This window comes from Tiliqua scincoides, chromosome 3 (genome assembly GCF_035046505.1).
Source record: "Tiliqua scincoides isolate rTilSci1 chromosome 3, rTilSci1.hap2, whole genome shotgun sequence".
Taxonomy (NCBI): Eukaryota; Metazoa; Chordata; class Lepidosauria; order Squamata; family Scincidae; genus Tiliqua; species Tiliqua scincoides.
Genome location: NC_089823.1, coordinates 174,299,846 through 174,314,272, shown reverse-complemented (window position 1 = coordinate 174,314,272; position 14,427 = coordinate 174,299,846). Strand labels below are relative to the sequence as shown.

The 14,427-nt window shown below is 43.3% G+C and overlaps 1 protein-coding gene across 1 annotated transcript in view; it reads left to right on the top strand.

The window, feature by feature from the left end:
• Window positions 1–11,616, top strand: part of LOC136645210 (deleted in malignant brain tumors 1 protein-like) — a 97,126-nt gene extending 85,510 nt beyond the window's left edge. The window contains exons 21-26 of the mRNA XM_066621447.1: window positions 1,855–1,887; window positions 2,827–2,927; window positions 4,315–4,508; window positions 5,706–5,884; window positions 7,736–8,124; window positions 11,328–11,616. Coding sequence (XP_066477544.1) covers window positions 1,855–1,887; window positions 2,827–2,927; window positions 4,315–4,508; window positions 5,706–5,884; window positions 7,736–8,124; window positions 11,328–11,616 — 1,185 coding nt within the window. The remainder of the gene's footprint in view (window positions 1–1,854; window positions 1,888–2,826; window positions 2,928–4,314; window positions 4,509–5,705; window positions 5,885–7,735; window positions 8,125–11,327) is intronic.
• Window positions 11,617–14,427: the final 2,811 nt, after the last annotated feature.

Sequence of the window (14,427 nt, the reverse complement as noted above, 5' to 3'; positions counted from 1 at the left end):
TGCTCCTATGATTGTGCCCACAGGCACACTATCTAATGGGTCTTTTACTGAATGCAGAAGTAGCAGACTCAGCAGTAAGTCCCATTGTGTTCCAGGAAAGTATGCATAGGATTGCTGCCTTAAAGCCTTAGGCTGCAATGCTATGCACACTTTCCTGAGAGTAAATTCCATTGATTTCCATGGGAGTTATGAAGGAGGAAATGGAGTCTGATCCTCCATTCTCTTATCTTCTGGCAGTCATGTAGAAAACAGGTAAGCTGAATTATAAGGAAGGAGGGAGAAAGCTGCATAGTTAACCATGACAGGAATGTGTTTTTCCTCCCATAATATAAAAGGAATTTTTCCTTAGATTAGGTGAACCATTAGAGTTGTAATCTATCCTTGGTCTGCCTGACCAGATGTCGGATAGATCAGGCCTACCTATCCTAGGTGTACTGACCTTGTTTGTTATAAAAACTTGCCAATGAAGCTGTGTAAACAGACAAGCAGTGGCCTGGCCTTGCTTCTTCTCCTGTGGTCACAGATAATAAAGTTTCTCTAATCAGGGTCTGTTTTTGAAATAGTTTTTGTTCATTGCTTATTATCATAAAAGCTCCCATTGGATTGGCCTTCCTTTGCATTTTCATACACAGAACTCAATATGAGACATTTGAGATTTCAGATCTAGTTTTCTAATGTGTGCTTTATGCTCATGGTTTGACTAAATAGTTATTTGTGGATCTTGACCCAATGTAGGTTTTCCATATGTAATAAAGCTCATTTTATGGAAAGTAAAGGCCCAGTTCTATCCTAGTTTTCCATTCTGATGCAGCCATGCCAATGTGGTGTGTGTGGCATCTGTGGTAGGGGGATGTTCATGGAGGCCTCCTCAAGGTTAAGGAACAGGACTTCATTGCAGCTGCATTGGTGCTGGAAAGTTGGGTAGGATTGGGCCCTAAGTCTTTTTAATGCCAGTGTGTAGAGTTATATTATTCTCAATCATGTTTATGTATTTCAATAGAAATAGCCCTATATGATTTCCATATCATGTTCATGTTTCACAATGGAGCGTAAAAGAAACATATAGGCTATACTGCACATATTCACTCCTTTGGGGAATGTTGTTTGTCTGCAACTAGGGCCAGCCATTCCATGAGGCCAACAAAAATGATGGGCATCCCAGTCCTGAGCTGCCTGGTGCACAGGGCTGCTGCAGCACCAAAATGGCTGCCTTGGTATCCAATGTGCAACCAGGCAGCTGCCAGTGGCCCCTGAGGGGAAGGGGACTTTTGTCCTCTCCCCCCCCCGAGTAAGGAAAGCAGCCCCTCAATGGGGCTACTTGATTCTATGGCAGCTCTGGAACTGCCACAGAATCGGAGAGTCCTATGTCAAACCGCACCATCTCACATAGAGCTCAGGATCCCGCCCCCCCGCTTCCTCCCCGTCATGCCTCCTCCCTGCCTGCCACCTGCCCTAGAATGCCTCCTTCCCACCTCCCCCCACACCCTCATTCATCTCTTCACTGTCAGGAGAGGCTGCCAACTAGTGCACTGGGCTTAGCTCTGGTGCTGGGCCCATGGTAAGGGCTCACAAACGTGCCTTACTGTGGTGACTCTGCACATACTATTCAGAATCGGGCCCTGCATCAGACCATAGGTTGATGGCGGGGCACTCATTTCCATCTGTCTACTTTCCTCCACTGTTCTTGCTTCTCCTTTCACTGTCTGGACTGGAAAAGCAAGATGGGGGAGAGAAGAAAAGGAAGTGTGGCCTGTGTATTAGATCACATGATCAAAACCAAACTCCACTCTAAATGCAGTATAAACAGGATTTACTGGAATTTTGTTCTGACTCCTATTTCTTCTTTTTTGTAAGAACCCACAACATCCATACAACCCACGACCCCTGGTAAGTAACATCTGCTGCTTATTAGACCTCATCAGTTCACCGAACAATGTGGCACAATTCTGTTCTTACTCATTCTTCTACTTTCTCTTTTTGCAAGGACACATGACCCCTACATATGGTAAGGATCACCAGTCTAATTCACAATGTTGACTTTGTAATTCATGCACCCTCTCAATCACTCAAGCCACGTTTCTCCAACGGAGACATATCATCTCCATCATATAATACTACATCCTAGTATACATTATACAATATATTTCCTGGGCTAGGTTTTGCCAATAAGTGTCCCATAAATACAAATGGTGTGCAATTTGTAGAAAGTTTGATATATAAATGGCATTCAGTTGTCTCTGATAGGGAAAGAAAAATGAACCATAGTAATATGAGCTCTGGGTGGGAGTGGTAGAGAGGACAGGAAATCACTGCTGGAATCAATATTTTCTCCAGGTATGTTAATCTCTCCCTTTTCGGCCAACATCGCAAAGGAAGATAAGGGACCAAGTACTGTACAGCATTTTGCTTCCAGCAGTGGCCAGCCCAATACCTCTGGGAAGTTTATGTATGGCCTGAAAACAACCATCTTCTTCTGTTACTTCTGTTACATCTTCCCTGTGCCCAGCAGGGAAAGGGTTCAGGCCTCACCTCTCACCACCCTCAACTTTTTCTTCTACACTTTCTTTTTGACTGAAGCAAATATCATAGGAAAGACACACAGATGCATGGCAGAGGTACTGTTGCTCTCATTCACACTTGTTTCTATGGACGTCTTGGAGAAGAGACAGAGATAGGGCTGCCCTACTGCTGCTAGTTGTTGTTCCTCCAAGTGAATGGATCAGGCCCCCATTTACATCTGGGTTGACTGGAGGTTGCTTGTCTGTTGCTCATGTGGATGTAGGAGATACCCTTGTCTATTTGATCTTACCGTCTTTTACTTTCCAGGAAATCCTTCTTCTTGTGGTGGTGAGCTCACATTCCCATCGGGCTCGTTCCAAAGCCCCCAGTATCCTGGGAACTATCAAAATAATCTCAACTGCGTATGGGTAATACGCACATGGAACCATTTCCAAATCAACCTCACATTTACAAATATTGAGTAAGTGCAAGAAGAACTAACTTTACAAGGCCATAAGACTTTGGCATTGTGGCTCATTTCTGTGAAGAGGTGGGGAAATTGTGCTGAACTGTATGGTGTTATATACAGGTACTGCTAACCTGCAGACTTTTACTAGTATATTTGGGAAGCATCTGTAAATCACCCCTTTTCTGATCCCATTTACATTAACTTGCCAATGGAACATCCAAAGCAACCTGCCAGATTTTCATCATGGTGGGAGAAGCTATGCAGACAGAAGATTTTGCCCATTTAGACTCACTTTTCCTCTCAACTCCATGGAGCTTGCTCTGTAGAGCTAAGAAGGTGTCACCCCATAGCTTGCTCTGCCTGCACATTTGGCTCCTAACACAACAACCTTCAGCATGCACATGTAAGAAGAGGGTATGACATACATGGCTCCTCCCTCCTGCCGCCTACTCACCCGCATGTCTCCTTCCTCCCCACTCAGTTTTTCCCCCAGTCCACTCCTCCCTGCTCATCCCCGCCTCCACCGCAGCCTTGGCAAGCATGGCATAGTCCAACAGCAGAGCTGTGGCACTGCTGTCTCTAGCAGGAGAGCTCACAGAATGATAGACATTAGTGAAAGTGACTTTTGCTGTTCTAATGGGATCCGCACAGCAGACTAGTCCACCAGCTGCTATCCTACACACATTTATTTGAGAGTATCAGTGAACTCACTGGAACTTACTTCTGAGTAGATATGTATACATCACACTGTAAAAGATTATTAAAAGGCCTGGTGAAATGGAAGTTTTGACCCAGTCCCTAAAAAAACAAGTAGCAAAGGCAACAAGTAAAGGAACTCATCAGAGGGGACAGTGTGGCCAAAAAACCTCTCACAGTTAGCCACTGGGCTCAGAACTGAAGGCAGGAGTACCTGAAGGAGATTATCAGTGGGTGACTAGACTGTCTGGGCAGATTGACATGCGAGTTGGGATTTTTTGATAAGTGATGACTTAGAGAAGGGAATTTCCATTTCTCACCTATAAGTAGACCTATTTGAATGTAACGTATGGTCCACGTTCTTGCTTGGGATGGTTTTAAAGAGGAAGTCTCCATACCTGTATTCCTTCATGGATATCTCTAGATTGCGTCCCCCGAAAGAGAAATCTCCCCTAATCACCATGGAGTAAAGATGGATATGAGAAGGTTAGGGTGACAAATCTAAAATATTTGTACTACATCACAATATATGACTCATTCTCATATGGCATCTCCTGTCAAAGTAATTGTTCATTACTGTTAATAGAATAATAAACTGTTATTCATACATTCCTGTTTTCAGCTGTTTGTTTGCTCCTTGCTTTTTCCAGGACAGAATGTGGCTATGATTATGTGAGGATCTATGATGGTTACCTCAATTCACGTCTCCTTGGAAGTTTTTGTTCTGGAGCCTTACAAACATTTATCTCCTCATCAAATGTCCTGACAGTACAGTTTCGCACTGACGGTAGTGTAACACGTAAAGGTTTTTATGCCGCATACTCCACGTTTCCTTCATCATCTGGTGAGTATATATACATGTATCTGAATGCTTCAAGTATTAGTTTTGGACTCTTACTTCAAGAAAACTCTTCTGTAATAGTGCAACCAAGGCTTTGTAGTATTAGCTAAGCTAGAAAGCAGAGCTTAACATGGAGTTGCAGCCTAAGTTCAGTTAGTGATGAACAGGAAAGTTACATCCCAGTCCCAAGGTGCCCTTAAGATGCTGGAACTAGTGCTCCAGAGAGTTAAGGTGTTTTATGGTGTTTATACACAGAATGCTCTGTCAGGAGCAGCTGGGCTGCTGTCGCAAGCAGCAACTGGCTGTAGGCCCTTCATGGGTCTGCCAGTGGACCCTGCAAGTGAACCCTCCATGGCCCCTGGTTCTGCTAAGCCAGTGTGGGCAGTAGGAGGGTTCAGAATGGGGCAGGGAGGGGGAATAACAGGAAGGATCTGGGTAATGAATGGGGGGCATAATGAAGGCTGCAAGGGGGTGGTATCAGTGGCAGTGGCACCACCAATATCTTCTCCCCTTTCCAGGCCTTCCTGGAATTCACGTTCCCAGGTCCATTCAGACTTCTGTCAGTGAAATCACTGACTTGGGCCTGAGTAGACCTGTCAGAGATGTGCACTTGAGTCCCACGACTCAGTTTTAAGTCAGACTGAAGCCGTGTCCATGAAAGTCTCTATATTTCACATCTACTGATATATCTACTGATTAGTTGGGCAGTGAGGAGCTGGCACCCAGAGTGCTTTTTCCCTCTGCCCAGCTGATTGGCAGCAATCAAAGAATTTGGGCCAGAGACTCAAGATTTGAAATTCTAGAATCTCAGACTCCAGGCTTGACTCAAGAATTTCAAGCAAGGCTGTTAGAAGGGAAAGGATAAAATTGGACTGGTAGAACGAAATGCAAATAAGAACAAAAATACGAGAAGACAAAAAAATAGGTTTTTATGAAGAAGATATAAGTTTTGATAAAATATTTTTGATTGATAAGGGGAAGTATATAAAAAAATGTACAATTTTCTCCTTGAGATAAGAATGGAAGATGAGACAGTTAAAGATGCAATGGTGTGCTGGGCAAAAATTTTTGGATATAATATATCGATGGATGACTGGAAACTGGAAACGGGACCATGAGCAATGTCAGGAACAAACACTGTAGTACTATTTAGATTAATTTGCACTAAATTTAACAGTTCTCCTGTGCTCTCTTGTTCAGTGGTCTCGTGCACTGGAGAATACATGGATGCACACATCAGCACAGCTTATCTACAATCATTGGGCTACAGTGCTAGAGATCTGTATCTGAATACTTCAGACCCTTTCTGTACACCTCAGATTACACCAGATTATGTTATCTTCCATATACCATACAGTGGTTGTGGCACAGTAAGACAGGTAAGAACATATGTTTTCATCACTTTTGAAGCAACAATACATTCTGGTTCTTGCTGAGCAATTCTATACGTATTTACTCAGAATTTATTCCATTGTGTTCCTTGAGGCTTACTCCCAGGAAAGTGTGCATAAGTTTGCAATTGAGAAGCCAATCCTACCTAAACACATACACACCCACGTGTGCCAAGGCAAGTGTGCCAATGGAGCGTCCTAGGGTGTGTGGGGGTAGGGGTGGGATTTACAGTGGTCTCCTCAGCGTAAGTAAACATTTGTTCCTTTGCCTTAGGGAAAGCCTCTGCTTTCCCTATGGGTCTCCTTAGTCCTGCACCAGCTATTTTGCTGGTGCAGAACCAAGGATTGTAACAGCAGTGGAGAGGGAGAGGGAGAGGGAGAGATTCCAGCAATATATGAGTGCTGCCAATCCCGCTTCCTTCCTCCCTTGTTCTGCTGCCCTGCCTCCTCCCCCTCACACTGCCTGCCCCTACTGCCACTCACAGTGAGCAGGTGGACAGAGTGGCCACCACCATGCACAGTTAGCCCTGCCACACTTGCCAGAAGAATTGATGTTCCACAGGCATCCTCCTCCTTCCACTCATGGAACACATGTTCTGCTGGGGGCGGGATAGGTTTGGGTTGTTCAGTGTAACTCATCCTCATTATGTTAGGCTGGCTTTGTGAGCCAGTGAAGACGTTTATTTATTCATTCATTACATTTTTATCCCACACTTTTTCCAAGGAACTCAGGGTGGCAAACATATCTTCCCCCTCCACCAGTTTAACCTTATAACAATCATATGGATGGAGGTGTTCTTAAATGGTTGGCAACCTTCAACCTTAGCTTACAAGATCAGACAAGATCAGGCATGTGCAGGGTAACAGTTGCTTAAATGCTTTTATTTTTTTGGAGAAATCAAATATTTTTATTTTATGTCACTTTTTTTTTTTACAAAATTGAGAAATGCAGAAAGTGATGTTATGTGTTTTTATTCCAAGGGTGCATTTTTATCAATTATAATTGCTTTAAAAGTGTACTAAGTAGATGATATAGGTGGCATAGCGTCAGCAGATGCAGCCACAGATATTACCCCTGCAACCCCCCAGTCCAGCCCACCCAGCCTACACTGACCAATATGTAGGTGTGTTAGAAAACAATTTTTTTTGTAGATTTTATTTTATTTTTTTACAAAAAGAGAAGTGCATAAAGAGATTTTTTTAAAAAAAAAATTTTGTTATTGCCGAGAAATCACATTTCTACCTATGGGATACATTTTGCCAAGGAAGTGATTGTTCAAAGGCACCCAGTGCGCCTTATGGCCAAATGGGAATTTGAACATGGCACTTTCTGGTGCTAATCTAATGATCTAACCATGACACCATACCTGGTCCTTGTATAGACAGTGCTTGTCCCAGGTTTCTGCAGACCCCAGGGCAAAGCCCTGGATACATCAGGTGCTAGCACTGCCATATGTATTGATGCTTCTGAGGCTGGCGGGGCCAAGTGGGCCCTCTGCTAGGTGTCGACTCATGCCCTGTGCCCAAACTGATAGACCACTGACACCACCCCTGCATATAGATATAACTTGGATAATTTGAACATGGGTAAGAAATTGTGAACAACCTTGGGAAAAAGTAAGCTCTGTCTTCCCACCATATTCTCTAACTTTCCCCCCCCCCAACCTAAACTGTATTTCTGAGAATTATAGCACTATATGAGCACTAGCCATAATCAATGTTCAGTAACTGTATAAAGCTGAAATATCAGCACAGTTTAAAATAGTTAAGTACAATAGTAAATGTGATTTTATGTGGTAATAGCTGATTAACATGCACTATTTTTCTGTCCTTTAGCAGACGAATAACAACACTATGATCTATTCCAACATAATCAAGACATCTGTCTCTGATTACATCATTACCAGAAAGAAAAACTTCCAGTTTCACATCACGTGTGTAATGAATGAGGAAACCATAGTAGACACCATGTTTGTCGCCCAAAACCCTGTGGACATTACTGCCAGACAGTATGGCAATTACAATGTATCTCTTGCATTCTATCAATCAGGAAATTTCTACTACAAAGTTTACGGCTCTCCGTATTTTGTTACACTCAATCAGGAGTTATACGTCCAAGCTACTCTCCACACTTCTGATTCGAACCTGGTACTATTCATAGACACGTGTGTAGCATCTCCATATGCTAACGACTTCACGACCTTGACCTATGACTTAATCAGAAATGGGTAAGTGGTATGAGAGATGAATAAGAAGTGCTTTCTGGTTTCCGTAACAGAAGAGTTCACATTGAGCATTTCTTTGTGTGGTGCGCCTCTTGTTTGGAGGTAGAAAAGCAGGATATAGGTTATTAATATGCAAAATCCCAATCCTAACCAAGATAGGGCTGTCATGCAAAGGGATTAACAACAGCAGAACAGCTTCCCACTGTCATCAAGTGACTTCTGGGGATGTGTGCAGTGCACTGTCAGTAGCCCTTTTTGAACCACCACTGCCAATTGCAGTGGTTCTGGTGGCTCAGTGATGCACATGCACATGCCAGTGAAGATAAGCTGGCGGCAGGGGGTGGTTGGAACAGGGTGGTGGTAGGCAGAACTGCGCAGATATTGGCAGCAATGTAACTCCTGGTAATCTGTGCATCCTGCACAGCCTAGCAATGCCTCCTCAAGTCACTAGAACTTGTGCCCGCTAAAAAGCTGGAGCAAGTCCAAGTAGACCCATAGAATCCCATGGCACAGTGGAGCAGGGTAAGTAAAACTTTACCTTACTTCCCTCACATGTCATGGCATGCCCACCCTGTGGGGTACAGCACAAGCCTCCTTGGCATGGCTGCATCTGCAGGGAGTGAGGATTCATTAGAATTGGACTGTAAATCAATGTACCCTCCTGTGCATGGGTGGGGAAATGCGTGCAGAACTCAGCTGCTAGGGGTAAATCCAGCTCCAGCTCTGGCTCCAGAGGCTAAATTCAGCTATACTTGCTGCATTGTTAAAATGCATAAAGGTCATGCCTCGTTATCCACTGATTTGGCAACCACTGATTTGATTCACTATTGATATGTATTCTAAAGTAACTTGCTTGTAAGTGCCTTAAGGAAAAGTATACATGCATTCCCCCCCCCCCCACATATCCATGGGTCCTGTTTCTGTAGTTTCACTTATCTGGTGTCCCCCATCACACAAATGACATATTTGATTGTAGCCCTCCTGTTGCTGTCTCCTCTTTCTCTCTGTGTCTGTGCCAGTGGCATAGCTAAGGGAGGCTGGGAGATCAATTTCTCCGCATGCCAAGCTTTGAGGGAGACAACAAGCTGAGTTTGACACTAGTGGCCAAAATTATGAAAAACTTGGTAATTACAAATAATGCCACCATGTTATATATCATTAGAAAGGTAACTTAAAATGGAATGCAATGAAACAAATCACATTGAAATAACTGAATTCTATCAAGAGTTATAGCCAGTTTACCAGAAAAAGAAAACAACTGCGTTATGGAACAAAAAGTGGATTTCCTTGACTCAAACCTGACCCATGAGACTGATTGTTTCGAGAGCCAATGAGGTGTTATGATACAGCATAGAACCAATAAGGTGTTAATATGACAGCCCAATCCTATGCTGCCCATTGCCCAAGGCCACAGTGGCGCTGAAATGACTGCCTCAGCATCCAGTAAACACCGGGCAGCCATTGACTGCTCCCGGCACGTCCTTGGGGGAAGGGGACATTCATCTCCTTCTCCTGGGTAAGGAAAGGCCCTGTAACAGGGGTTACTTGACTCTGCACCAGTTATTTAGCCAGCTATTCAGCCAGCTCAGAGTAAAGTAGGCCCATGTTGGGCCGAAAGACCCAATGCGGGGCTCTGGATCCAGCAGAGCAGAGCTCCACCAGTCCCACTCCCCACCAGCCCCTCCAAACCTGCTTCCTGTTAGCTCTTCCTGCTTCCTGTTCGTATTCTCAGGCAGCACAGAGACAGAGAGACAGCAGCTGGAAGGCTGCAATCAGAGAAAAATAAGTTATTTGCATGATGGGGGAATTTGCGAATTGCTTTTTATAGGGTTTGTGGTTTCCGGTATCCACTGCAGCAGCAGGAACCTATCCCCCGTGGTTACAGGGGGACGTCAGTAGTTAGCATTCAGAGGCATGTCACTCTAATACAGTAGTTCTCACACATTTAGCACCGGGACCCGCTTTCTAGAATGAGAATCTGTTGGGACCCACCAGAAGTGATATCATGACCAGAAGTGACATCATCAAGCAGGAAAATTTTTTAGCAATCCTAGGCTGAATCCTACCCACACTTACCCAGGAGTAGGTCCCATTTACTATCATTGTTAAAAGCATATACATAGTAGCTTGTTAAAAGTACTGGTCTGTAAAATTTCCCCAAATGCAGTGCACGTACCATTGTCGCATCTAATAAATGCATAATATAATATAATATTGAAATGAATGTGGACCTACCTGAAATTGGCTCACGACCCACATAGTGGGTCCCTACCCACAGTTTGAGAAACACTGCTCTAATGCTTCCAGGCCTTGCCCAACTGTTTTGGCACTCGAGACTGCACTCAGGTGCCACTGCTCCTTATAACATGTAAATTACCAAACAAATTTTACACCCCCTTGTCTCCTTCCTCTTCCCCTTCGTCCCCTTCCTCTTGCCATCTCAAAAGAAAGGGAAGAAGTGGGGAGAGGACTCATGACCTAGAACAGCTCCTCTCCCCACTTCCCCCCCTCTGTTCTTTGAAAGTGCAGGCAGGAAGTCAAAAGGAATTCTGAGGGCAGCTTCTAGCTCCCTACCTGTGCATTCAACCTATGAACTCCTCCTCAGACGGAACAAGGTTACTTAGTACAGAGGCATAAAAAGTGGAGGATGTCATGCTAGGGAGACCGCAGGTCCCTAAAGCATGACAGGTCCCTCTTAGGGTCCCAAATAAGCAGCCCATGGATTGATGACTGATGTTGGAGCATTAGCATAGCTAGAGGGCAGCAAAGCACTATGTTTTGCACGGTGCCTCGCCACAGCATGCAAGCAGTCACTCACCCTCCCCTTTGGAGCCATTTCGAGCTGCTAGAGCAAAATGGAGGCATCTCCTCTGTTTTGCTCTAGCAGCCCTGAATGGCTGCAGAGGAGGAGGGCCACTTGCGTGTCATGGTGAGGCACCATGCAAAGCTTAGTGCATTGCATGGTGCCTCTAGCTACACTACTGCATGGGAGTCAAACATAGGATATGACAGACTTTTTGAACATTTAATGAAAACAAACTTAATGAAGGCCGCCATATGACTAGAACATAAAGGTAATCATGCGGGGATAACCAGAGCTACAGCAGTCTCACCAATTATGCCTATCAGTATGCTGATAGGTGAAGGTTGCTTTATCATGAATTAACCATCTAACCAAACCTGAGAGAACTGTGATTTCTTTTCAGATGTGTACGAGATTCTACCTATGCACCACTGTATTCACCAAGTAGTAGCAACGCTCGCTTCAAGGTCAATGCCTTTAAGTTTCTTAACCAACACAATGCAGTTTACTTGCGTTGCAAGCTGGTAGTTTGTAAGGCATACGATTACTCATCCCGATGCTACCAGGGATGTCTGACCAGAGTAAAAAGAGACACAGGCGAAGTCCAGGACAAGGTGGATGTTGTTGTGGGACCAATCAAGCTTCAAGAAGAAGCAAACGAAGACAAAAAACAGGGTAATTTGCAGTTATGATTCCTTTTCTTGCTATGGCCATCAACTTCAACCTTACGGCTGCTTTACCTGCTCCGGTGGGAGTGGCAGCAGAAGCATAGCTACAGGGGGGCACAGCACTAAGTTTTGCAGGATGCCTCAATGCACCATGTAAACTGCCCCTCCCCCTCACCGACAGAGCCATTCCTGGCGGCAACAGCAAAGCTGAAGCATCTCCTCCACTTTGCTCTCGCCACTGGGGCAAGGGGGAAGGACAGTTTACATGGTGCATTGCGGTACCCTCCTGTAGTTATGCTACTGTGTGGCAAGAGCACCAGCCACAGTAGACATTCTATGGAACAGGTAGTTTGGCTCATACATTACATCTGAACTACAAACTTGCGCTAACTTCTCTGCATTGGATTTTCTGAAGGAAAACTTGAGAATTCTAGGTCTTGAAGAGGTAGAAGTCATTTGCATTTTCATTCCTTCTCCGGAAGAAGCCATGACAATTAAATATATTATTACCTATTTAATCCTATGGCTCATCTGTGCTTGTATATTCTCAAGTGTGTACAGAGGCAGTGCTAGAAAAAATGCCTCCCTATGTTAGGATAACGTATGGATTGGTGTGTAGTGTCATTGAACTAAATGGGTCTGAAGCCATTTTAAATTAAAATAACATAACTGGAACTAGGTTGCAAACTGCAGCTCTTAAACAGAAAAGACATGTTACATGCATCTTAATCACCGGTAAGTTTTGCAAGTTAAATAGCGCCATGGGAGTCCATCAGGATCAGGACCACAGTATGTGGAGGGGTGCTTTATTTAATCCTTTCCCTCCAAGTCACGGTCCTGAAGAAATTCATGTTCCTGGAATTATGAGCAGGGAGGGAAGGTCAGGGTGACCAGATACAATGGAGGACATAGTGCCTATACCTTTAACCATTGTATAGAAGAGGGAATTTGGGCAGGTGAAGCTTTTCAAATCCTTCCCTGCTACCTTTAACCACCTGGTTAAAAGTATAGGCACTGTATCCTCCATTGTATCTGGTCACTCTGGGAAGCTCCATGGGTTAATATCTTTGTTAGGAGGACAGGTCAGTGGAAAAGTGTTAACTACTCCCTCTTTTCCAGGTCATGTCCTCTTTTTCAGCCTTCTGTTTTGGAAAAGAACTCAAATGTTGTCCTTTTCCCTATGAGCAGCTCCTGCTGGTAGCACAGAGCCTTCTTGTAATTAATAAACTTGCAATATAACTTCAAATTTAATAATAAGTAATCGAGTGCTTAAATTAACCACATGAAATCAATATATGAGTGTTTTTAGCTATTATTTTATCATGTCCTACATTTTTCATGAATGTCCTACATTTTGGGGTGCCTTGACCTCTTTTGAGGTTATGACATCTGGTCACCCTGCTGTCTCCACACCATGAAGAGAACCTGACTCCCTCTCCACAACTGCTCTTTAACTTACAAAAACACACTCAGGGCCAAACTATGCATTTACATAACATGCAGTTTGGTCCTTAAGCTAAGGGTTTTCAGTGAATGACTTTCAATACCAAAAAGCATTTGTCTAGATTCAAACAATTTATTTCAAACTATTTTTTTTTCTTTTTACAGAGCTGGTTAAAAGTGCAAGTCTGAAAAAAGAGGAAGTTGTCAGTCCACTAACTGTTGCTACGCTTTTCTTGGCAGCCATGGTCTTTGTTCTCTCTGGTCTTCTTCTGAGTAGTAAATTAAGAAGAAAACAGTCCCACCAAATCTACTGATACCAATACATTGCTGACCTAACCAGACCATAGAAATTTATTAAGTGCAATCTCAAACTGTAGCTATAGCATGCATTTCTGAAGCTGATAGTTTTCTTCTTTAAAAAAAAGTGATACATAATCCACCACATCAATCCACAGGTATGTTTATTGGTAGGTTGTGTCAGAAGAGAACAAGAAGGAAGGCAGTCACATGAAAACACAAACAGAAAGAAGAAAGCCTCAGTGCACTAAAAATATTTTATTTCACCCAATGAATATTAAAAGTTGAGAATATGGAAACGTAAGGATACAACTCAGGGGCCCTACAGTCTACAAAAATAAAATCAACATATAGGCTGTTCTTAAAATATTCAGGCAAACTGCAGTGGCTTATTGAAATCTTGGTGAGGACAAATATAGGGGAGACCTTTATAATACTCTGTTGAGCTGATCCAGGATTATTGGTTTGGGGCTTCTTGATTGATACATTGCTTTTAAGATCTTCATTTAAGCCATTTCTGTCCAACATTGCATATACGCAGTAGGGACCAAATCTGTACACCTGTGGCCAGGCAAGAATGGGTTAAACCTGCTTAATTTAGCCAACTCAGTCAGATGAAAGTGATCTTAAATCCTAGTATTTCTTTTTTAACATGCTTGTGGATTGACCTGATAGTAAGCAGCTGATTACTTAAAGTGCCTGGAAACCCAGCTGTTGTCTATTATTATGTCATCAATATTCATTCTGGACAATTCTTTTAAGTTGCTGGAATGTGGGAGTAATTTTAGATGGCCACTTTTTCCATCACAGTGGCTGACAAAGTAATGGGGATTTGAGGGTTAAGTTAAAGTAACCCCTAAGGACAGGGTGGGGTGTAAAACTGCAAACATTTTTTTAGGATTTTATGATGTATATTAGAACGAAGAGAACTGCATCAATCAATAACCGTAATGTCAAATTCTGTGAATCTGTATTTTGCTTTCAGTTAATTTGCGATAAAACTGCTGCTTCTTTGCAAGTTTTCAGAGTGTTGTTTTTCATGATCTCATAAACACAGATTATCTGAATGGTAAAAAATTATAAAACTGGTACAAG